Consider the following 25,947-nt stretch of genomic DNA (forward strand, 5'->3'; position numbering starts at 1 on the left):
GCGGATGACACTAAGGTCGGTGGAGTTGTGGATAGTGCCGAAGGGTGTTGTAGCGTACAGAGGGACATAGATAGGCTGCAGAGCTGGGCTGAGAGATGGCAAATGGAGTTTAAGGCGGATAAGTGCGAGGTGATTCACTTTGGAAGGAGTAACAGGAATGCAGAGTACTGGGCTAATGGGAAGATTCTTGGTAGTGTAGATGAACAGAGAGATCTTGGTGTCCAGGTGCATAAATCCCTGTAGGTTGCTACCCAGGTTAATAGGGCTGATGAGAAGGCATATGGTGTGTTAGCTTTTATTAGTAGGGGGATCGAGTTTCGGAGCCACGAGGTCATGCTGCAGCTGTACAAAACTCTGGTGAGACCGCACCTGGAGTATTGCGTGCAGTTCTGGTCACCGCATTATCGGAAGGATGTGGAAGCTATGGAAAGGGTGCAGAGGAGATTTACTAGGATGTTGCCTGGTATGGAGGGAAGGTCTTACGAGGAAAGGCTGAGGGACTTGAGGTTGTTTTCGTTGGAGAGAAGGAGGAGGAGAGGTGACTTAATAGAGACATATAAGATAATCAGAGGGTTAGATAGGGTGGATAGTGAGAGTCTTTTTCCTCGGATGGTGATGGCAAACACGAGGGGACATAGCTTTAAGTTGAGGGGTGATAGATTTAGGACAGATGTCAGAGGTAGTTTCTTTACTCAGTGGGTAGTAGGGGCGTGGAATGCCCTGCCTGCAGCAGCAGTAGACTCGCCAACTTTAAGGGCATTTAAGTGGTCATTGGATAGACATATGGATGAAAATGGAATAGTGTAGGTCAGATGGTTTCACAGGTCGGCGCAACATCGAGGGCCGAAGGGCCTGTACTGCGCTGTAATGTTCTAATTCTAACATTGGCTATTTTCCAGTCTAATGGAACCTTCCCTGAATGTAGGGAATTTTGGAAAATTAAAACCAACGCATCAATTATCTCACTCGCCATTTCATTTAAGACCCTAGATTGAAGTCCATCAGAACTCGGGGTCTTGTCAGCCTGCAGTTCCAACAATTTGCTCAGTCCCACTTCTCTGGTGATTGTAATTTTCTTGAGTTCCTCCCTCCCTCCCTCCCTTCCATTTCCTGATTCCCAGCTAATTCTGTGATGTTACTTGTATCCTCAATAGTGAAGTCTGATGCAAAATACCTGTTCATTTCATCTGCCATCTCATTTTCCCTTATTAAATCCCCAGACTCACTTTCTATAGAACCAATGCTCACTTTGTTAACTCTTTTTCAATTATCTATAGAAACTCCTGCTATGTTTTTATATTTCCAGCTAGCTTTCTCTCGTACTCTAATTTTTACCTCCTTTATTAATCTTTTAGTTCCTTGCTTTTTATATTCTGTCCAATCTCCTGACCTGCCACCCATCTGCACAATTGTATGCCTTTTCTTTAAGTTTGATACTATCTTTAACTTTTTTAGTTAACTACAGATGGTGAGTCCTCCCTTTGGAACTTTTTCTTTCTCATTGGAATCTGTCCTGTGTATTCTGAAATATCCCCTTAAATGTATGGCACTGCATCTCTATTGACCTATCCCTTAACCTACTTTGCCAGTTCACTTTTGCTAATTTTCTTATCGTTCAAACTCTGAATCTGCGCTTCCAAAAAACTTTTGACATTACTTCATGAAAAGTTGCAGGATAAGTGAGAATTCAGTGTGAACCGTCGCAATGAATAAGACACTGGAGGAAAGGAAGCAGTGGATACTTGTTAGGGGAGTGCAGTTTAAGTAGCAGGTAAGAGTTCTTAATAGAGTACTTCAGGATTGCCACTTCTCTTCCGGGCATGCCTACCTTGAAGTTCTGTTCTTTCTGGGATTTTCGTTTGTTTCTTTTACCTTGTTCACCTTCATTGCTTTCTATTTTCCTCCTGTTGTTTGATAAGATGTCTACCCAAACTCCTTTTCACAACCTTCCTCAGTGACTGTCTGTCTGTCGCTCAGGCTTATCCCACGTGGATTCCAACTGAAGTTTCATCCTTCATGTTTTGAATCCACCCAGGATTACAGCTATCTCCTAGAAATACAACTTTCCTTGGACTGCCGTTCTTGTCGCATCCTGAGATCCACACTCCGTGTCATGCGCTGCCGCATGTACACACTGGACCCCTCTCTCGAAGTACAGCCTCACCTTATCTCAAAGCTGTTCTACCCTGCAGTTTCATTTCATCCTTTGCCTTATCGCATTAACAAAAAACTTTTTTTTTAAAATCCTTTGTCTTTCACCACACCATTAGCACACTTTGCCTTTGTCCCATAACCTCCTTGTCAGTTAATCTCTGTCCTATCAATACCTTCCCTTTTGTTCTCTTTTCCCCCACCCCCTCTTTATTTGCTTAAAACCTATGACATTTCTAACCTTTTACAAGTTCTGATGAGAGGTCACTGACCTGAAACATTAACTCTGCTTCTCTCTCTCAGATGCTGCCAGACCTGCTGAGTTTTTGTTCTTTTGTTTTTATTTCCGGATTAAATGTTGGTACCCCTACTGATTCTAATTTACATCAGCAAAATAGTCAGTTTTGCAGATGATTGGAAGGAGTCCAGGTATGGGGAAATAGCAGGGATCCACAAAAGTAGTGAAAGTATGTAAATGGGCAGAGCCATGGTAACTTGTATTTCATACAAAAGCATAAGGTACTGCATGTTGGTAGAAAAATAGACAGCGTACTAAAACTGTATAGAAATGCACAGAAGCTACAGTGCAGAAGCAGGCCGTTCAGCCCAACTGGTCTGAGCCGGTGTTTATGTTCCATATGAGCTTCTTCACCCTATTTCATTTCACACTAAAGCTATTTTATATTTTCCTTTTCCTCTCAAGATACCAGCTCTTGCTGTGGTGCAGTTTCACAGGTGCCAACACCTTTCCAGTGCTTCACCAAACAGGCATTCTTCATTTGAGAGCCCAAATAGTGAGTAATTGACTTGAGCCCAATCCTGCCATCTGGAAACACAGGCAACTTCCATCAGAAGTTGAAAAGGTGACAGCAAGATTTGGGGCCAATTTTTCTTCTAGTCAAGTGCCTTAATTGCTGTGCCAACTAGCTGAAGGTTCAGTGAGATTTGGGGGTGTTAGCAGGCCTGGCATTTAGCACTTCAGTGCACTGTGGAGCAGCTATTAACAAAGCAAATGGAATGTTGAACTATATTCCAAATTAATAGCAGGAGGTGATTCAAAAATTGTAATGTGTTTTGATAAAACCTTATCCTGATTACTATGTCTACTTTTAGTCTTTGGGACGTAGAGGAAAAATTGAAGCCTTGAGGAGAAAATTAAGAGCTGCAGGGCTGATCAAGATCAGAGGTCTAAGCTATGAGGGCATTTTGAGAATCAGGTGTTCTTCAGTCTTGAAAGCAAATGACTGAAGGATGAAGAGCAAAATTAGAACTGATGTTGGAGTGAATATTTTTCACAAACAATGGTGACCACTTGAAATTGATTGGCGTGAAAAGCTATCTGAGCATAGAACCTGCTGTTCAGGATTCTACTGGATGGCATAACCAGAGCAGTAAAGATTGTTCGTGATGGATGGATGAGCTAAAATGGGCCAAATCGTCATCCTTTCATTTTGTGACTTTTTGTTTCTGTGCTGTTTCTGATCAGGCCAGATCTGATGCCATACCATTCACCATCTTGATTGACCTTCATCTTGTGAATCAGTCTACTCATCTTCCTAGGGACCATTTCCAGATCGTCAATCCTAACCTGAAACCATGCAATTCTTCGTGCCACTGGACTATTCTGAGTAGTAATTCATATCTACCTCTTGGAGAATACCTTGCATCAAATCTTATTTTATCAAGTCCAATCTTGTTTGGCGCTCTAGGGTTGATTTTGAGCTTCTAGCGTGCACCTTTGTGTGCCCCTATGCATACCAGGGATTTGGGCATGGAGGTCAGTGGGCTCCATAGGTTTTAGAATTCATTCAGATTAATAGGCGAAGAATCATGTGGGACCCGCTGACCTCCCGCACCTGAATTCTTGATGTGTGCTTCCAGGTTGTAAAGCTCTGTACCAGAAGTGCAAATTCAGAAAGTCTGCCCTGATTAGTCGGACAACTATGGTAGCCTCTTGCGAATTTTAAAATTACATTTACAGCTGGTGAATTCATGCTTGCCTTTTGATCTTATAGCATTGAAGTACCTGGTAGCTTGGAACATTCAAACTGAATGAACTATCTTTATCTCTGCTAGTAACTTCTACAGATGCACTACTGAAGCTGTTATAGCTTGTTGAAAAATATAGTTTAACTACTCTATACCTGCCCCGCCAACACCTGATTCCTTGGCAAGCTGTTTTGTAACTTCAATGAATATTCTTCACCTATCCTAATATTGCAATTGCTAGTTGTCCTAAAGAGGTGTTTTTTTTTCCCCTCACATTTCTCATCTAGATTTAACAGTAATGATAAAGAACCCCTCTCTTTCCTCGCGCGCACATACATCGATTCATTTAAGAAAGATTTATATTTATATAGCACTCTACCATGATGTCCCAAAGCTTTACAAGCAGGTGAAGTGAACTTTTATGTAGGCAAATGTGGCAGGCAATTTGCACACAGCAAGGTTGCACAAACAACAAATAACTCTTTTTGATCATAATTCATGAATGAATGTTGTCTGGGATGCTGAGAATTCCTTGTACTTTGAATACTGTTGTTAATTATTTTGTGTCCACCTGTGAAACTTGAGCTTAATGCATGTCTGAGTTCATGCTCGCAGCATTTCAGATTGATTCTTTGTGAAGCATTTTGAAATGCTTGAGAGATGTGATAATACTTATAGATGTAAGTCTTGGTCTACTTTTTTTAGTTTTAGTTTTAGAGATACAGCACTGAAACAGGCCCTTCGGCCCACCGAGTCTGTGCCGACCATCAACCACCCATTTATACTAATCCTACACTAATTCCATATTCCTACCACATCCCCACCTGTCCCTATATTTTCCCTACCACCTACCTATACTAGGGGCAATTTATAATGGCCAATTTACCTATCAACCTGCAAGTCTTTGGCTTGTGGGAGGAAACCGGAGCACCCGGAGGAAACCCACGCAGAGACAGGGAGAACTTGCAAACTCCACACAGGCAGTACCCGGAATTGAACCCGGGTCGCTGGAGCTGTGAGGCTGCGGTGCTAACCACTGCGCCACTGTGAAATGAGTTCTTTCATTATTTTATACTTTTATGTCCTCACTTTTTCACCTTTCTCATTCACTTCCCTCAGTTTGCTTATTAATTTAATCTTCCTCTTCATTTTCTTTTTATTTTCCTCCTTTGTGCACTTTGTCACTGTTATTTCTGCTTCACGTCTCTCTCGCTCATATTCTTTTCTCCTTCCTTTTTTCAGTTTTTCTCATCATTCTGCCTCTTTGGGGAAAGTTGAACCTACTTGACTTGTCATTGTGACCCTGACTGCTTATGGCCAAATTATTTTGTTTTCATGATACTGTGCACCCCTGTCACACCCACCCCCCCAGCCCCATTCCATTCTTTATAAATATGCCAAAATTTGTTACCTTTAGAGTAGATTGAATACATGGTAACCAATGGAGGAAATTGCTCAGCTGAAACAATGGCACCGTTGTGACTAGTCTTATTAATTTAGTATTCTTTGACTCATCAGGACTGCGGCTATTTAATTTTTATATGTATTTGCTTTCCTAGTCAGTATACAACAATGTCATTTGGCTGAAAAATTCCATGATATTTTATGAATATGTAGTGATTGTTTAAGTATTCCATTTAGTCATGTAAACGGATGTGTAACTGCTGGCCGTTAACTATTTTTAATGACTCTTTAAAATACTTTGCACAGTTCAAAAAAAATTTGAGTGTTAAACAATGATCACATGGCATTTCTCCGAACTTGATTTTAGAATGAGTGGGGGAGAAAAGGGGCCAAAAGTTGTGCTTGTTGAGTTACTGAAGAACAATATATTTCCAAGTTTGTCTCCATGCTGTGGAAGTGTAACCCTGATTTCTGTCATGTGGAGAAGAAAAAAGACTGCTGTGGCTACAGTATATATCCTCTCCCAAAATACCTAAGGAAGAGTCCCTATCCAAGTTAAAATAATGTGGAAAAAAAACTGCGGAAGAGATTATTTGATACTTGTTGTCAAGTAGAAGCTACAACTTTACTTTGTTTTCATTGGCTGATGTCCACTTTTAAGGAAAAGGTTAATTATTAGGATTTCAACCATGTCATCTTTGCAGAAGTGAAGCCAGGACATATGTGCCATTAACAAGTAAACAAGTCAGCAATCCTTTAAACCCCACAGTAATTGTTAAATAAACCAAATATATTATAGAATGGTTAAATTGCAAAATAAACCAGTACTAAGTGTTAGGAGTTGTAATCACTGTATAGTCGTAAACTCTTGGTGTGAGTAGGATCTTGGAAGAACAAATGACCAGCTACAGCACAGAGAGGAGGGGTTCTGGACAAGGGTATGGAGACCATGAATTAGCTGTTCTCTTTCCCCCCCACCCCAACCCCTTTGAATTTGGTTGGGGTCTGCTAATGACTCCTGCCCTAAAGCAACCATCTTGCCCTGTGCAGGCTACCAATGTAGCAGTTCCCAGGATAAGAATACCCCTTCCTTAATGGAAAAGAACTCTAGGATGGCAACTAGGAAACCCAACAAACAGAAAATGAACTGGATCACTTTCCACTGACTGCTCCAAAATTGGTTATGATCCTGGGTCAGGGTGAATAAATTTGGCTTACTGTAGTAACCGTGACTATTTTGAAAATAAGGGTACCTGATGTGAGTCCCCAGGGTATCCCTAATTTACAGGTTTCACCTGTATTTGGATGAGAATTGACAGTTGAATTTTGTTAACTAATCTTTTTGTTACTGTCTTAAGAGTTAGAAGAGTTCCTGTATTAGCCCTAGAGTGAATCAGTGTCATCTTCAGATAATTTAAAGCAATCTCAAAGTGTCCATGATATTAAAGCTTACTTTCCTCCTACTTACTAACAGTGGGTATAAGTTGCTAATCCTAAGTGCTTTCTGACAACTCAGATGATTCAGGAGCAGGTGGGAACAGTGTAGAATGCAGTGGAGATAGCTGTGGTCTGTTGGATGAATGGTCAGATTCATGTGACTGAGCAAGAACGATGAGTCAGAGCTCTGTCTGTATATAGGAATGCAGCTCTCTGAAAGGCTCTTTTGGGGTTGTATGACTTGGAGGTTCGGCTGGTTGTCTGTGGTCTCGTCCATTTCCTGTTGGTGTGGATTTGCTGGACGTTGCTGTGACTGCACTGATTCATGATCTCCAATTACAGAAGCTGTGGGAGGGCATGATTACTACTGCTACCTTCCCACCAAAACTGGAAACACACTTAGCATGGAACAAGAGCAAGCTTCAGAGCAGTAGGCGGAGGGGAAAGAGTTAGGATGTGGTCATACAGGAATCCTACGCTGACCAGTTGCTGTGGATCATAAAACAGCATGTAGCCAGATCTTGTGAAAATAGCTGAGGGAGCAAGATCCTATATTGTGAAACTGAACATTTCATGAGATCTTGAAATGCTAGGGAACAGCCCGTGTCTGCTTGTATTGCTACATTAAGTACATATACAGAAGCAAGTGCACTGTTGATAACGGTTCCTAATGTTTACTATATTACAACTGAAACTTTCCAAAAAAAAACTTCATTGGCTGTAGTGCTTTGGGATGTCTTGATGCCATGAAAGGTACTATACACATGCAAGTCTTTTCTAATATAAATATTACTATTGTTACGACCAGGTGAGAAAGAGGTCGAAGGTTCCCTTTCAGCCTTCACCTGGTCGTACCGTAGCAGGGCTTTATTTTAAACAGTTTTTAGCTCCCCCTTGGTGAATCCTTGTTCACCACTTTCCAATTATAAGGCAAAGAAACCAGCACAAACAGGCTTTCTTGAGTTTAAAGAAGAAAAGTTGAAATTTATTAAACTTGAACTTAAACTCTAATTCAGTTAACGCCTCCGGATACATGCCGCACCCCACACTAGCATGCATATGCGATACACAAATGCAAATAGAGACCGAAAAGAGCAGAAGAAAAATAAACTGGAAATGTTTGAGGCAATATCTGAAGAATTTTTGTTACGGTTCTTCGAGCTCACTGTAGCATCCTTGATTGTAGGTAGATCTTGCTGTTCGTTAGGGCCCAGTATTATTCTTAATCCTTGTTCGCTGTAGGAGACTTCTCTCTTGGGGTTCATGTGTCTTCAGTGGATTCAGAGGCTTGTGAGAAAGAGATGGGAGCAGGCAGACAGGAGAGGCTGTGGCGAGCCAGTCAGGAGAGATCTTCAGTCCAGGAACATTCTGCTTTCTGCCCAAACTGTTTGCACAAATTCAAAAAAACTCAAGTTGCCCACCAGGTTAGTCATGTGACTAGCTGGTTTGATCATGTCCATTTGTGTATTCGCCGATCTTAGCAGTCAACCTGGAATGCGAGTTCTGCTGCATTCCCCCCCCCCCCCCCCCGACCTTCAACGTCTGGTGATCAAAAGTCCATTATGTGTTGAATGTCAGGGAATAATGGCTGCTTTGTTCTTCCAATCACTGTCTGTTAATGTGCAAATGTCTTTTCCAGCCACAGCCAATCTGTTCAAGTCCTCCCCTCCAGTTTAAAATCAGTGTTCATGACAAAATTAATGTGCCTCATTCTTGGCAGGTGGGGGCTTAGTATGACACTATTACCATTTCTTCACTTTATTTAAGCTCTTTTGCAATTCTGTTATGTAATGGTACAGTGGCTGGATATTCATCGTAAGAGATTGATTCACTGCATTTTATGGTCTGAGGCCTTTTTTGTTTAAGTTGCCACCAATAAAAAGCTTGCATTCTCTCATGTACCTAACAAATTGACCTTTTAAAATGATCATGGAATGCTTTCAGAGTTTTTTTTTTTGGAGGAGGCGGAGGGAGAAATTTTAGCATCCAGATCGAGGAGGGGTATAATTCTTTGAAATTGGAAATCCACCCTCAATGTCCCCACTTTCAGTTTTAACTGGTGAGCAACTAACCTCTCCAGAGGAGGGTGTATAATTTAAATATTTTAATAAGGCTGTGTACCTCAAATTTCACCACAGTTTAAATTTAACTGCTGTGAGCTGCTGGGTTTCCCAGGATTTGGGAAATCCAAAAGCTGAAGGGAGGCAAGAATGGCCCATTCCAGAAATTAAGTGCTTTTCACCACTGATTGTGGGCCAGGAAGTGCAGGACTGCTCCTCACCTCCAAAGCTAACTTGCTTCCCTCCCTGCGATTTTGTCCCACATGGCAACCAGCTAGCCCCTCAGTCTGGCTGGCTGCTAGTTGGGAAACTGAGAAAAAAAAATGAAATGAGTGCTGCTATTTAAATTTGGCAAGACCTCTGGGTTTCCCGAACACTACGATCTTCCCTCCGTCCACTGTAAATATCAGGGCCGTCCTTTCTGTAATAGTGTATCCTGTAAATCCTGACTCATTTATGGGAATAATGAGAAATTCAAGGGGGAGTCAGAACTGTGGTAGCTTCTCTTTGTGGGGTGGTGGAATGAGACTGGTAGTTCTGGAGGAAGTGTGTGGTTTAACGTTTTCTGTTGCATAGACTGATGTTTCCCCTCATTCCAGTTAGACATGGTTCTTTTAAGATGAAGAAAATTGGTCTGATGTGGTGAAGGAGGTGTGACGTTGGTAAGATGGGTTCGGATAAATGGACTGGATAATCAAAGCAGTGTTCTGATTTTTGTGTGTAGGCATTATATAGAAAATTTACTGGCAACAAGACAGCTCTGCAGGCAGAGAAGGCAGCCACAAAGTACAGGAACTCGTGAGGACCAAAGTACAGGTCAGCTGACTTCCTGTAGGTCTTGGCTTGCATCCAGTAAAATAGTGTCGTCCATGTCTCGAAGGAGGGTTTCTGTAACATAATGTTTGACTGAAGCCTTTGCGCAAATTTTCTGTTCAGAAATGAAACCCTTGCTCAAAGTTCCCTCCAACTAATTGAGTCTAAGATTTTGAAAAGAGAAAGGAAAAATGAGTGCGAAACTTGGAGTAACTCACTGCAAATGAGTACCATTTTCTTGGACATCTGCATACAGTATTCAGATGGCTATAATTTTGTTACATCCCTTGATATCCAGAAAAAGCTGTTCCATATACTAATTACTTTCTGATTATAGACCTTCCTTTGGGAGGTCGGTGTTAATTGTGTAGCTCAAGAATGCAATTATAAATATCTGGAATAACCAATCACATTATGTTAGTGTGTCCAGTAAAAGGTTTTGCTCACATTGTAGAAAACTGATTTTATATTGAGAAATGTCTAATTTGCTCAGTATTGCACATGGAAGTCGGAGTGCCTTTTGACTGAGCTCTTGTGTTTTTATTGTGTCGTTTGGTTATTGCCAGACTGGCGCAGATTTAATGTAAGCCTAAAGTTGCTCTGAAGCATGACAGACAAGAAGTCCTCAAACTCTGGCTGTTTTCCAAGAACAAATTCTGCCTGCCTCTTTAATTTCGCAGATTAAAATCAGAGCCTACAATGCTTGGCACAAGTATGTGTAGCATTTGTAGAAGGCTCAATTGGAACTATGACCTGTCCCATCAAAGATTTAATTTGATTGTTTGTTTTTCTTTGTTTCATATTGCATTCTCCTTTGTGGTCTAATAATTTTAATACTAATTGCAACTTGTGCTGCTTGCTGTGCAGTGCATAACTTGGAGAAAGCAAACAGAAATGGCATGTGTTGGGGAAGTGAAGTCCTGATGTGTGGTCCTTTCTGTTGGCACTGTCTTGTGTTTAGATTTGAACAAGTTGCATTCCAGAAGGTACTGAATAGTGTGAACTTGCTTTTAGCAGCAACATTTCCCAACTTGTCAGCAAAATGAAACAAGTATTCAGATAACCATTCATGGGCAGAATATAATGTAGACAGTTAAGAACAAGAAGATAACTTGGTGAAGTGATTAATCTACCAGTTCTCTTTTCACGAGTTGCCCTTGCTATGATTTCTGATAGTTTGGACAATTGCAAAAATTGTTTAGCATAAAATTATTCTAAATTCAGGGAGTATGGGGGGAGGGGGGCTGTTTAACTATTCCTTGAATCCGCACAACCAGTTATCAAACCCAATCCCCAACTCTAAAACATCATCCATGAGTGTCTTGAATCATTGCAGAGCTCTCCCAGTGGCTCCTTTGCACTGCCCAGTATGAAACAGCCATGCAAACTAGCAGGTTCTTATAGTGTGAAATCAGTGGGGTGGCGCAGTGGTTAGCACTGCAGCCTCACAGCTCCAGCGACCCGGGTTCAATTCTGGGTACTGCCTGTGTGGAGTTTGCAAGTTCTCCCTGTGTCTGCGTGGGTTTCCTCCGGGTGCTCTGGTTTCCTCCCACAAGCCAAAAGACTTGCAGGTTGGTAGGTAAATTGGCCATTATAAATTGCCCCTAGTATAGGTAGGTAGTAGGGAAATATAGGGACAGGTGGGGATGTGGTAGGAATATGGGATTAGTGTAGGATTAGTATAAATGGGTGGTTGATGGTCGGCACAGACTCGGTGGGCCGAAGGGCCTGTTTCAGTGCTGTATCACTAAACATAAACATAAATCAGGATGGTGACACGGTACAGCAATTGTCTGCAGTGTTCCTGGATTAGGGAGGAGAGAATTATCCTGGGTTCCTTTTCCTCCTTCTCATGGTCTGAATTTTGTTGCACATGTGGCTGTATTGGTGAGTCAAAAAAGAATGAGAATGTATATTGCACCTTTCGCATTCTAGGGCTGTGCCAGTGAACTACTATTAGAAGTGTAATTACTGTTGTAATGTAGGTAAACATGGCAGTCCATTTCCAAACAGCAAGATCCCACAAATAGCACAGAGGTAGATGACCAGATGTTTCTAGTGGTGTCAGCTGAGAGCTAAATGTACACCAGGGCATCTCTCTGCTCTTCTAATATTGGCATGTGACTCAATTTAATATATCATCTCATAACACCACTGGCAGTACAAAGCATTCTCAGTACTGAAGGGTCAGCCTAGATTAGTTTACTTTATTAAAATCTCTAGAGTGGGACTTAAACCCATAACTTTCTGAAAAGATTGGCACTGAGTGGTACCAGTGGAATTGGGCTTGACAGTGATCTGTAATACTCACTATTTAGTCTGACAGGTGTTGAATATAGCTTGAGTGAGGTACTGGCGAGGGGTGACATTAGAGGAACTAGTCTCCAACCTGAGGCATGCAGGAAGTAGAAGTACTGCACTGTCGGAGTTGCCATCTTTTGGATGAGACGTTAATCTTTGCCCAGTCAAGTGAAAGTAAAAGATCCCATGGCACTATTTTGAAGAGTGGAGCTATTCCTGGTGTCTTAGCCAATATTTATCTATCAAATTAAATCTTAGCAATGACCAGATGAGCTGTTTTTTTTTGTTTGTGGGAGCTTACTATGCAAAAATGGGCTGTTGCGTTCCAACATTGCAACGGTGACTGCACTTCAAAAGTACTTTATTGGCTGTAAAACATTATGGGATGGCTTACGTGGTGAAATGTACCCGATAAATGCAAGTATTTTCACTTTTTTTTTAAACAGGAATTTGGTGTGAGTGGAAGGCGGCACCAAGTAAATTAACTGAGGGTCAAAGGCTGTGTTCTCAATTTTCTCTACCTTAACACTTAACTATATTAGATATTATGGAGGGACTAAATTAAAAAGAATAAGTAAGCAAGGGGAAGCCTAACCAAATCAATAAATAAATGAAAACTTAAAAAAAAAAATTATTTAGAGATACATCACTGAAACAGGCCCTTCAGCCCACCAAGTCTGTGCTGACCAACAACCACCCATTTATACTAATCCTACATTAATCCCATATTCCCTACTACATCCCCACCATTCTCCTACCACCTACCTACACTAGGGGCAATTTACCTATCAACCTGCAAGTCTTTGGCTGTGGGAGGAAACCAGAGCACCCGGCAGAAACCCACGCGGTCACAGGGAGAACTTGCAAACTCCGCACAGGCGGTACCCAGAACTGAACCCGGGTCGCTGGAGCTGTGAGACTGCAGTGCTAACCACTGTGCCGCCCCTTTTTTTTTTCAAATATTCTCCCAGTCCCCCTCTTCTCTTGAAGTTTGTTAGATCTGTATCTATTACATACAGAAATAGGATAATTAACAGCAATAAAAAGTGTCAAAGAAATGCAAATTAAATCTGTAATTGAAACTTAGGTTAGTACTGGCCCTTGCCCCACATTTGAGCTTTGAACAAGTTACAGCTTGGTGGTAATACATCTAGTGAAATGATGATGGAAAGAATCTTTTTTTTACCCCTGCCTATTTTCCTTGGCCAGTATACCTGGACTTAAGTGTTGGGACGACTATTTCACCTGAAAGGTTGTGTATTCAGAGACTGAATCAGCAATATGTCCAAGATTTGGTCTCCATTCTTTGATCACCAGCAACAAGCAGCTGCTTCAGGTCTCTATTCCATATATGCATAAACACTACCCAGAGTGGTATAAGGCATCTCATCCTATTCGAAGGGTAGAGGCTGATTGATGTTAGTTGTTTGTTCTGGGCAAACAATTAGAAGGCTGTTTATCATGTAAGGCAAGAGGAGATATATACATGAGCATAATGCATTGAGCATATAATATGCAACATACGAAGACATCTCTCTCAAGTATCTTTCAGTTCTGGGTTTTCTGCTAATTTTGGAATTCATCTTTCAGGAGGTCGGTGTTGAATATAATTAAATTTTACTAAGTACTCACTTGACTACAGTGTGTCAGTACCAGCAGGCTATTCAGTGTCACAGCTGAGCCCAATCTGTTCTCATCATGTACATGTCCAGTAGAGCTTGCTGCTAAATAGTCAGGAGTGGCTAATCATCTTAACCAATGCCCCCCGCAAAATCACTGCCCTGGTTGAGAAGCATCTGTTTTATTAATCTTGGTTTCTTTAGTGCATGATCTTGATTTATGCTAATTAGTGTAAACTATATAATCGTGCACCATTCCACATAAGATAATTTGTTTAGAAATATGAAGTTAATGGAGCAGTGAAGAATACTGAGTTTACATTGGGAATGTAGAAATCGTCTAATGTCAGCTAGCCCATTCTATAAACCTACCCAGTCGGTGTTCTTGAAGCTGTCATTGGCTCAAGTTTTCCTTCCTGCTTAGTTGGCCCCGAGAATGATTAACAAAAATAAATCTCCAGAAAGGTAGAATTTTGACCTGCACTGGCTTGTAGCTAGTTCATGCCATATCGTTATAAAGAAACTTTATGAACTGATGTGTTATTGAGCCATAGTCAGCACTTTTCTAGTCATTCAGATTTTGCAGAAGAAATAGGGGCAGGGGTAGGCCATGTGGCCCCTCGGGCCTGCTCCTCCATTCTATAGGATCATGGCTGATCTGTTCTTGGCCTCAACTTTACTTTTCTGCCTGTTCCTCATAACCTTAACTCCCCTATAGTTCAAAAATCTATCTTGCTGTTGAACATATTCAATGACTCAGTCTCCACAGCTCACTGGGGTAGAGAATTCCGAAGATTCACGACCCCAGAGAGAAGAAATTCCTCCTCATCTTTGTCTGAAAAGGGAGACTCCTTATTCTGAAATGGTGCCCCTGGTTCTAATTCTGCCACAAGTGGAAACATCCACTCAGCAACTACCCTGTCAAGTCCCCTCAGAATCTTGTACGTTTCAAAAAGATTACCTCTCATTCTTATAAACTCCAGTGCGTATAGACCCAACTTGCTCAACCTTTCCTCATAAGACAACTGCTTTATTCCAGGAATCAACCATTGAATCCTCGATGAACTACCTCCATTATAATTATATCGTTCCTTAAGTAAGGAGACCAAAACTGTCCGCAGTACTCTAGGTGTGGTCTCGCCAAACCCTGTGTAGTTGTAGCAAGACTTCCCTACTTTTATACTCCATCCCCCTTGCAATACAGGCCAACATTCCATTTGCTGCCTTAATTACTTGCTGTACCTGTATGCTAATTTGTGTTTCATGTAAAGGATACCCAGATCCCTCTACTGCAGTATTCTGTAGTCTCTCTTCATTAAATAATATTTTACTTTTCTATCTCCTACCAAAGTGGATAACCTCATTTTCCCACATGATACTCCACCTGCCAAATTTTTGCCCACTTACTTGGCCTATCTCTATCCTTTTGCAGACTCTGTTTTAGCTCACAACTTGCTTTCCCATCTATCTTTGTATCAGTAGTAAATTTGGCTACAATAAGCTCTGTCCTCTCATCCAAGTCATTAGTATAGATTGTAAATAGTTGAGACCCCAGCACTGATCCCTGTGGTACCCCACTATTTACTGTTTGCTAACCAGAAAATGACCCATTTATCGTGACTGTTTTCTATTAGCATGGGTAGAGGAATGGCTAACTAATATTACCCCCCGAAACCATGAGCTCTTATCTTGTGCAGTAATCTTTTATGTGGCAGCTTTTTGGAACTCCAAATATACTACATAGAGGTTTCCCCTTTATCCACCCTGCTCTTTACATCCTCAAAGAACTCTAATAATTTGTCAAACCTGATTTCCCTTGGTAAGCATTAGATTGCTGATAACTGCATTTTATTAAACTTTTTTTTTATTAGAAGAGTTCATATAAGTGCTCTGGTGTTCACGCTGGTGACCGTAGCTTGCTGTTTAGGCAAGTTAAATGAGGAGCAATGATTAACATCCCATGTTTCATAAAATAATTGGTCAGTACAGCTACACTGAGAAAATGATTCTTAAGGGCAATTCTGTCAATCTTACTGATATCTAATAGAAATATGGGGATTTTTTTTCAACTAAAGCATTTGAATTATCCAATAAATTAAATTAATTTGAATTAAATGTAAATAAGTCAAGTTGGAATTTACTGCTTAAAAATTGTATCATATAATTTGAATTAAGAAATTGTGAATTGAGCAATACAGTGTGCAGTATCTCGGCTTCTGGTGATGAGCTTGTAGATTCTAGTGATGAATGCAACATATACTATGCCATTGCAGAGCAGCAATAAAAAAAAAACAAATAATTGACTGTAGCCAAATAAATAGAATACAAGTTTGATGGTATTGTACTGAAGTTGTGTAGTACTCTGGTCAGGTTGCACTTTGAGTACTGCATTTAGCTCTGGTTGCTGAGGCACAAGGGAATTCAAGCCCTAGATGTGCATTGAAGGGCAATGAGACTAATTTTGCGTGCCAGAGGATTGATTTATGATGGGTTTGACAAACTTAGACTCTTCCGTCTTGAAAATGAAGTTACTAAGTGGAACAGAAAGAAATAATGCTCCCGATTTTATTTCTATGAAAGCTACAGGTAGAATCAGAAACAACAGCAATGAAAGAGGCCATTCGGTTTGTGCCTGCTCACTGGTAGAGTGATCCAATTAGTCCCACTCCCCTGCTCCTGCTCTGTCGCCTTGTAAGTTTTTTTTTTTTCCCTCCCCTTTCAACTATTTAACCAATTCTGTTCTGAATGTTAGTATTGAATCTGCTTCAGCCACTGTTTTAGTTACTACATTGCAGATTGGAACAACTACTTGCATTTATATAGTGCCCTTAACATAAAGAAACTCCCCAAGCTTTACAGGAGCATTATGGAACAAAATTTGGCACCAAGCCGTATAAGGGGATGTTGGGCCAGATGACCAAAAGCTTGGTCAAAGAGGTGCACTTTAAGGAGCATCTCAAAAGGAGGAATAGGAGGCGGAGAGAGAGAGGGAGGAAATACCAGAGGCTAGGGCCTAGGTAGCTGAAGGCACAGCTGTCAGTGGTTGAGTGATTAAAATCAGGAATGCTCAATCGGCCAGAATTGGCAGAGCACAGAAACTTGGAGAAATTGTAGGGCTGAAGCAGACATTATAGAGATGGGGGGAGGCCATGAAGCAATTTGGAAACAAGGATGCGAATTTTAAAATAAAAGCATTGCTTGACTAAGAGCCAGTGCAGATCAGCAAGCACGGGAGATGGATAAACTAGACTTGGTGTGAGTTAGGATGCGGGTAGCGAGTTTTGGATGAGCCCAAGCTCAAGGAGGATAGATTTTGAGACTAGTCAGGAGTGCATTGGAACAATCCAGTCTAGAGGTAACATGGGCATACATGAGGATGGTAACAAGTCCCTGTTTTAAAAAAAAAAAAAAAAAAAAAATTGTTTCCTTGTCTGATTCTCCCAGGCACCTAAAATTTCTGTTCTTTGGTTACTGACCCTTCGGTTGGTGGAAGCAGTTTCTCCTTACTTACACTCAATCATTTATAATTTTGAACAACTCTCATCAAATTTTTTAGCCACCTCTGCTGTAAAGAGAACAGTCCCAACTCTTATCTATCCACCTAACTGAAGTCCCTAATCACTGGAATCACTCATCTTTTCTGCATGCTCCAATGCCTTCACATCCTTCCTAAAATGTGGTGCCCAGAATTGGGCACAGTACTCTAGCTGAGACTACTTAGCATAACTTTCTTGCTTTTGTACACTCTCTTCCCTATTAATAAGGTCAAGGATCCCAGAAGTTTTTTTTAAACGGCCTTCTCAACTTGTCCTATAAAGCTTTGCGTGCATACATCCCAGGTGTGTCTCTTCCTGCACTCCTAAAATTGTACCATTTAGTTCATATTGTCACTGCATTCTTCATTCCAAAATAACACAATTTCTCAATTCTCTGTTAAATTTGATCGTGGGTTTGGAGTGCATATGCGTACATTCATGTAGTATGAAGTCAGGTTAGTGAGCTGCAGCCATGAGTCACCACGTGGGATGATGAAATGGTGGCAGTAACAGAAGAGACATGGCTCAAAGAAGGGGAGGATTATAATTCGATATTCCTGACCACAGGTGTTCAGGAAAGGTTGGGAAGAGAAAAGGAGGAGGAGGTGACAAACTATTACAGCACAGGAGAGGGATGTGTAGTTGAGGGGTCAAAAGCAAAATCTATTTAATTAGAATGAAGTATCAATAGAACTATTCTACTGGGCGTATACTGTAAGCTACCAAAGAGTGGAAAAGTGATCAAAGAACAAGTTTGCAGGCAAATTACAGGAAAAAAGCAAGAACTAGAATTGTGATGATGGCCTTCAGTTATCCTAATATGGACTGGGATAATAGTGTAAAGGGCAACAAAGGAGAAGAATTCTTGAAACATGTTCAAGAGAACTTTCTTGATCAGTGTATTTCCAGTGAGGAAAGAAGCAGGGCTGGATATAGTTACGTGAAATCAAGTGGGGCAGATGGAACAGGTAGAGCATGTTTCAGTGGAACAGCATTTAGGGAACAGTGATCATATCAAGTTTAGAATAGTTCTGGAAAAGGACAAGATATAATCAAGCATAAAAATACTTGAGGGATAACTTAAGCGAGACTTAAAGGGATCTAACCCAGTTATATTGGAATCAAAAATTGTAGGCAAAACAGTAATTCTACTACGGCTTTCATAGAAGGAATGGTTTGGGTACAGAATACAGATTCCCATTATGGGGAAAGGAAGGGCATTCAAGGCTGGAGCTCCCTGGATGACTAAAGATATATGAAGGTTAAAAGAGACAGGAAAAGGAGGCTTATGATAATGGTAAGGTTCATAATACAGGTGAGAACCAAGCGGAACATAGTACACAGGATATCTAAAGAAAGAATAAGGGATCAAGAGTATGAGAACAGGTTAGCGGCCATCATAAAAGTGAACCAGAAATCTTTTATAAACCCGGTGGAAGGGTGGGGCTGACTTGGGACCAAAAAGGTGTTCTTGTGGAGGTGGAGGACGTGGCTGAGGTACTAAATGAATATTTGTGAATACATTGCATCTGACTTCACTAGAGCAGGAGATGCTGTTAATGTTGCAATAAAGGAGTAGGCTATATCCATATTGGATAGGATAAAAAATAGATGTATTTAAAAGGCTGGCAGTCCTCAAAAGTAGAAAAGTCACCCAGTCAAGCTGGGTGCCTCCTAAGCTAGCTGAGCTGCACTTGCAGGGAGTTGGCATGGTGACAGTGGCCGAATGGCCTCCTGTGCTGTAACCATTCTATGATTCTAAGTTACTGAGAAAAGTAAGGGTGGAAATTGCAGCGGCTCTGGCCATAATCTTCCAATCCTTCTTGGATATGAGAGTGATGGTGCCAGAAGACTGGAGGATTACAAATTTTGCACCCCTGTTTAAAAACGAGGGGAATAAACCTGATAACTACATGCCAGTCAGCCTCATGTCAATGATGGAGAAACTTTGAGCCAATAATCTGGGGCAAAATTAACTGCCATTTGGAAAAGTATGGGCTAATAAATAGAAGAACAGATTTGTTAAATCCAAATCTTTGGCTAATTTGATTGAGTTCTTTTGAATTAATAGAAGGTGGTCGAGATTTATGTGGACTTTCGCTAATGGAATTGTTAGCAAAATTAAAGCCCCTGGGATTAAAGGGACAGTGGCAACATGGATATAAAATCTGCTAAGCAGCAGAAAGTAGTGGAGAACGGTGGTTTTTCAGACGAGAGGGAGGAATACAGTGGTGTTCCCTAAGAGTCAGTATTATGACCATTGCTCTTTTTGATATAGGTTAATAGGGCCTTGGGTATACAGGACATAATTTCAAAGTTTACAGATGACACAAAACTTGGAAATGTAGTAAATGAGGATTGTAACAAACTAGTGAACTGTCGATCAAAATGACATGTTTACTAACTAGTAAAAGGTAAGTTCAGGACTTGCGTCCAGAAGCTTTTCTTGAATCTGTTACTACCTGGAATGACCTTTTGGATCGTGTAGTGGAAGCAAAATCTTTGGATTCATTCCAGCAGTAGTTAGAAGCTGTGATGGTGGGAGTCTAGGTTCATTCATCTAGTTGGATGAATTAGATCAACAAAATATCCTTCCCCATCTGTATTTGCCTTTGTGAAATAGGGGTGATAGTACCTAATCCAAAAATTTGAGGGATTGATTTCGTTTAAAATGTTGTTTCTCATACTTCAGGTGGTAAACAATCAAAAATATAAAACAGTAAAAACCAAGTATTCGACTGCCTCCCCATTTTTCAGTTTTAGGGTGGAGCAGATATATTTTACAATGTTTGGAAAAAGCTCATCACAACCTCAAAATACACATCCTGGATATGTAAACAGATTATTTCAGTCAATCCAGTGATGTACTAGTCTTTGTGGAAGGAGTAATGTACTCATAATTTGACCCTTGTATAATGTGCATAAGACATGGAAATGCTTCCCCCAGACTATGCAGATACGTTAACCATTAGAGCAATCCTTGGGCATGTATTGTGATTATCTCAAAAAAAAACTGTTGCAACATTTTATTTCAGTAATTGACACTTTCAATTTCTCATGAAAATAAAATTGCTTGGTGCGGCTTAAGCTGCAACTTCTTTCGTAGTTAGTGCGATACTACTTGAAGCCTGGCAACTATCAGTCCTTAACTTTTAATTCAATATCTTGTTCATCGCATAGGTGTATCTGAAAGCTCCCATGATTCTTAATGGAGTCTGCGTGATCTGGAAGGGCTGGATTGATCTCCAGCGACTTGATGGCATGGGCTGTCTGGAGTTTGATGAAGATCGTGCACAAGTAAGCAAGAAAATTGGGTAGAATGTTGCTTCACTTAATTTTGCAATTGTATCATGTTCCAACAGCAGCTCCCGTCTGCAAAATGTATGCATATAATTTTGACTATTGACCAGCTAGTGCAGTATGCTATAGAATAGTAGGACTAAGATTTTGCTTCCAAGTCCTTGCACAGTGAGTTTCTCTTCAGCTTCGCAACATAATAGTTTCATGAAGCTATCACTGACACTTTTAGGCACTGTTTGTAATTCCAAAATGGCAGAAATGTGGTCAACAGCTTGCCATTGGCTGTATGACGTCAGAACATATTTCCAGGTGCCTATAGCAGTGACTTGAAAGGCTGCATTTGCTGACAACGCTACTGCTAGGGGGCGCTGCTGTGGCACATGTGCAAATGCAGCGTGTGCCACTAAAACGTCACAGACTGCGACTTTAGGCAGCTGCCAGGACTAAAGATGGCGCTGCTCAAATAATCACACGGAGGCAACCTAACAAACACATATCAGCACACAATGGCGGCGTGAGAGAGCGAACGAGCGGGCCGGGGAACGGGGGTGGGGAGGAGCGGAGCGGGCCTGGGGGTAGCGGAGTGGCCGGCGAGTGGGCGAGCGAATGGCCCAGTGACGGAGGGGAGCGGAGTGGCCGGAGACGGCAGGGGGGGGTGGGGGGTGCGTTTCTGCGCATGCGGCATAAATTTGCAATGGCAAAAGACTTACCAGCCGGTCCCCGCACGTCATCGGCGCATGCGCTAACCAGTCCTGGCAAGTCGGAAAGCAGCGCATGTGCAGAGAGCAGGAGACCGTCTGCGCGTGTGCGCACCGCGGCGCAGCCTGATGACATCAGTGGCGGCCAGCGTTGTTGGGAATCACTTTGTTTTTAGAAAGGCTGTGTTTGCTGATAATGAAACCACTAGGTGACGCAGTACTAGCACATGCGCAAATGCAACCTCTTCCACTGAAATATCACTGCCTGCGACGTTCAGGCAGCTGCCAGGATTAAGGATGGCACTGTTCAATTTCTCTCAAAAACCACTTCAACCCAAAAATTCCCTCTATCAGGCTCCCTGCTTCCTTCCCTTAAGCACTTGCTACAGCCTCGCCGTCCACCTCTGTCGCCACCCCCCCCCCCCCCCAAGCTGCTCGCTCCAGACCTCGCCACTGCTCTTCTCTCTTTTTTCCCCCCCACTACTTCCCCTCCTCTCGACTGATTGTTCCCTGCTCATCGCTTCCCGCACCGCCACCCCGCTCTCTGGGCATTTGCTCCCCATTTTCCCCCATCACCACCCCCAGTGGCTAGCTCCAGGCCGCGACACTGCCCTCCTCTCAGCCAGTCGCTCCCACATTCGATTGTTCGCGCGCCGCCCAAAGAAGCAAGGCTGGATAATGAGGCCATGCAAGTGCCCAAGAGGAAGGAAACGGCACGGCCTGGAGCTAGCGGCTGGAGGGGGGATGATGTGAGGACTGAGTGGTCAGAGGTGGGGGGGTGGGGGGGGAAGCAGTGGTGAAGTTTGGAGTGAGCGGCTGAGGGGGAAGAAGCAGCCAGTGGGGAGGAGGGGGAGGGAGAAAAAGTGTCGAAGTCTGGAGCTGAAGGTGGAGAGAGAGTGGGAGGATCAAGCTCCAGCCTCAAAGTGCCTCATTCAGCCGCGCAATGACATTTTCCCGTGCGTGCGCCTGTTAGTCCTGGCAAGACGTAGGCTGCACGTGCGCAGCATCTCAGAGAGCAGTAGACCGTTTGCACATATGCGCAGCTTGGAGCGCTGTGATGACGTCTGGCTGCTGCATTGTAGGGAGTCACTTTGTTTTAGAAAAAGTTAAGTTTATCAGGTGAGTATGTGAGCTATACAGATCAAAGTTCCAATTTCGATTTCCAGGGCTGAATTTTATGCCACCCTAAAGACCAGGATGATGGCAGGAGGTGGCGTAAAATGGAGCTGGAGGCTCCGGGAGCCTTTCCTGACCTGTTCCCACCTCCGCTGCCACTTTTTGCAGGGCGGCAGCGGCAAAAAACGCCCTAGGCCAATCAAGGCCCTCAAGTGACCACTTAAGGGCCTTAGCCCACCTCCGCGCAGATTTTACTTGTGGCAAGCAGGCGTCCTAGACCCGAGAGAGGCCGCCTGACAAAAGCAGGCGGCTCTCGAGCATCCCTGGGTGGCCCTCATGACCGAGCACCCTGTGCCCGATAGAGGGCCGCCCCTGCTACCCCAGCCACCCCCAACATGTGCCCCCCCCCCCCGTCCACCAACCTTGCCTCGCCGAGGCCTGACTGATTGTCTCGCCAGGAGTAATCAAACTTACAATTTTAACAATTTCCAGTTTCCTGGCCTTAACCACCACCTCTTCACTGCAGACATCCAATCTCTCTACCACCTCCATCCCCCACCAGGACGGTTTGAGGGCTGTTCGCTTCTTCCTTGAACAGAGGCCCAACCAGTCCCCATCCACCACCACCCTCCTCTGCCTGGTTAAACTTGTTCTCACATTGAACAACTTCTCCTTCAACTCCACTCACTTCCTTCAAGTAAAAGGTGCTGCTATGGCTACCCACATGGGTCCTAGTTATGCCTATCCTTTTGTGGTGTACGTCGAACATTCCTTGTTCCAGTCTTACTCGGGCCCCCTCCCTCAACTGTTTTTCCGGTACCTTGATGACTGCATCAGTGCCGTTTCCTGCTCCTGGCCCAAACTGGAAAACTTTATCAACTTTGCTTCCAATTTCCACTTTTCCTCACCTTTTACATGGTCCATCTCCGACACTTCCCGTCTCTTCCTCGACTTGCCTGTCTCCATCTCTGGGGATAGGCTGTCCACTGATATTCATTATAAGCCCACAGCTACCTCGACTACAGTTCTTCACACCCTGCCTCCTGTAAGGACTCTGTTCAATTCTCCCATTTTTTTTTTCCCCGTCTCTGTCGCATCTGCTCTGATGCAACCTTCCACAACAGCGCTTCTAATATGTCTTCCTTTTTCCTCAACCGATGATCTCTTTCTCTTTCTCTCCCCCCCCCCCCCCCCCACTGTGGTTGACTCTAACCATGTCTGGCCCATTTCCCACACTTCTGCCTTCACCCCTTCCCCTCCCTCACAGAAATACGACAGGGTTCCCCTTGTCACTTTCCACCCCACCAGCCTCCAGATCCAAAGGATCATCCGCTGTCATTTCCGCCACCTCCAGTATGATGCCACCACCAAACGGATCGTTCCCTCGGCGACACCCTGGTCCACTCCTCCATTACCCCCACACCTCGTCCCCTTCCCACGGCATCTTCCCATGTAATCGCAGGAGGTGTATAACCTGCCTTTTTACCTCCTCTCTACTCACTATCCAAGGCCCCAAACACTCCTTTCAGGTGAAGCAGCGATTTACTTGTACTACTTTCAATTTAGTATACTGTATTAGCTGCTTCATCATAACGGTGCCTCACCAGACTCCTTTTCCATCCTGAGTGGTGTGGAACAGGGCTGTGTTCTCGCACCCACACTGTTTGCGATCTTGTCACTCCTGCTTTCTCACGCATTTAAGTCTGAAGAAGAAGGAATTTTCCTCCACAAGATCAGATGACCGGTTGTTCAACCTTGCCTGTCTTAAAGCGAAGACCAAAGTACGGAAAGTCCTCATCAGGGAACTCCTCTTTACTGACTATGCTGCATTAACATCCCACACGGAAGAGTGTCTGCAGAGACTCATCGACAGGCTTGCGGCTGCCTGAAACAAATTTGGCCTAACCATCAGTTTCAAGAAAACGAATATCATGGGACAGGACAACAGAAATGCTCCACCCATCAATATTGGTGACCACACTATAGAAGTCGTTCAAGAATTCACCTACCCAGGCTCAACCATCACCAGCAACCTGTCTCGACGCAGAAATCAACAAGTGCATGGGAAAGGCGTCTGCTGCTATGTCCAGACGGGCCAAGAGGGTGTGGCAAAATGGTGCACTGACACTGAACGCAAAAGTCCTGAGTGTTTCAAGCCTGTGTCCTCAATACCTTGCTCTATGGCAGCAAGGCCTGGACAACGTATGTCAGCCAAGAGTGATGTCTCAACACATTCCATCTTCGCTGTCTTGGGAGAATCTTTGGGATCAGGTGGCAGGACCGTATCTCCAAAGCAGAAGTCCTCGAGGCAGCCAACATTCCCAGCATGTACGCCATACTGAGCCAGCGGCGCTTGAGATGGCTTGGCCATGTGAGCCGCATGGAAGATGGCAGGATCCCCAAGGACGTATGCACAGCGAGCTCGTCGGTGGTATTAGACCCACCAACCGTCCATGTCTCCGCTTCAAAGACGTTTGCAAATGCGACATGAAGTCTTGTGAAATAAAAACAAGAAATGCTGGAACCACTCAGCAAATCTGGCAGCATCTGTGGAAAGAGAAGCAGAGTTAACGTTTCGGGTCAGTGACCAATCTTCGGAACTAGCAAATATTAAAAATGTCAAAGGTTATAAGCAAGTGAGGTGGGGGTGGGGCAAGAGATAACAAAGGAGAAGGTGTAGATTGGATAAGGCCACAGAATAGCTGACCAGAAGGTCATGGAGCAAAGGCGAGCAATATATTAATGGTGTGTTGAAAGACAAAGCATTAGTACAGATAGGGTGTTAACGGACTGAAGATTGAACAGCAGCAAGCACAAACATGAAAAAAAAAAGTGGGTAAGCAAACTGAACAAACTAAGACGAAATGAATTAAACAAAAAAAAATTGTAAAAAATGTAAAAAAAGAAAAAAATAACTAAAAATGCAAGTAAAATGGGGGGCCCCGTCATGCTCTGAAATGATTGAACTCAATGTTCAGTCCGGCAGGCTGTAATGTGCCTAATCGGTAAATGAGATGCTGTTCCTCGAGCTTGCGTTGATGTTCACTGGAACACTGCAGCAAGCCCAGGATAGAGGTGTTCCGCTCAGTCCGCAAGCAGGGCCCCGAGAACTCCCCCCTGCTCTCATGCTCACATCTTTATCCTGGGCTTGCTGCAGTGTTCTCGTGAGCATCGACGCAAGCTCGAGGAACAGCATCTCATCTACCGATTAGGCACACTACAGCCTGCCGGACTGAACATTGAGTTCAATAATTTCAGAGCATAACTGGACCCCATTTTACTTTTATTTTTAGTTATTTTTCCCTTTTTTTACAATTTTTTTTTTTGTTTCATTTCATAGCTTGTTCAGTTTGCTTACCCACTTTTTTTTTTCATGTTTGTACTTGCTGCTGTTCAATCCATTAACATCCTATCTGTACTAATGCTTTGTCTTTCAACACACCATTAACATATTGCTTGCCTTTGCTCCATGACCTTTAGGTCAGCTATGTGGCCTTATCCAATCTACACCACCTCCTTTGTT

The 25,947-nt window shown here is 42.9% G+C and overlaps 1 protein-coding gene across 3 annotated transcripts in view; it reads left to right on the forward strand.

The window, feature by feature from the left end:
* cbfb (core-binding factor subunit beta) overlaps nucleotides 1–25,947 on the forward strand; it is a 148,708-nt gene that overhangs the window by 78,658 nt on the left and 44,103 nt on the right. For all 3 annotated transcript variants that reach the window (XM_068049656.1, XM_068049655.1, XM_068049654.1), the window contains exon 4: nucleotides 20,491–20,607. In XM_068049656.1, the coding sequence (XP_067905757.1) occupies nucleotides 20,491–20,607 (117 nt within the window). The remainder of the gene's footprint in view (nucleotides 1–20,490; nucleotides 20,608–25,947) is intronic.

This window comes from Heterodontus francisci, chromosome 17 (assembly GCF_036365525.1).
Source record: "Heterodontus francisci isolate sHetFra1 chromosome 17, sHetFra1.hap1, whole genome shotgun sequence".
Classification (NCBI taxonomy): Eukaryota; Metazoa; Chordata; class Chondrichthyes; order Heterodontiformes; family Heterodontidae; genus Heterodontus; species Heterodontus francisci.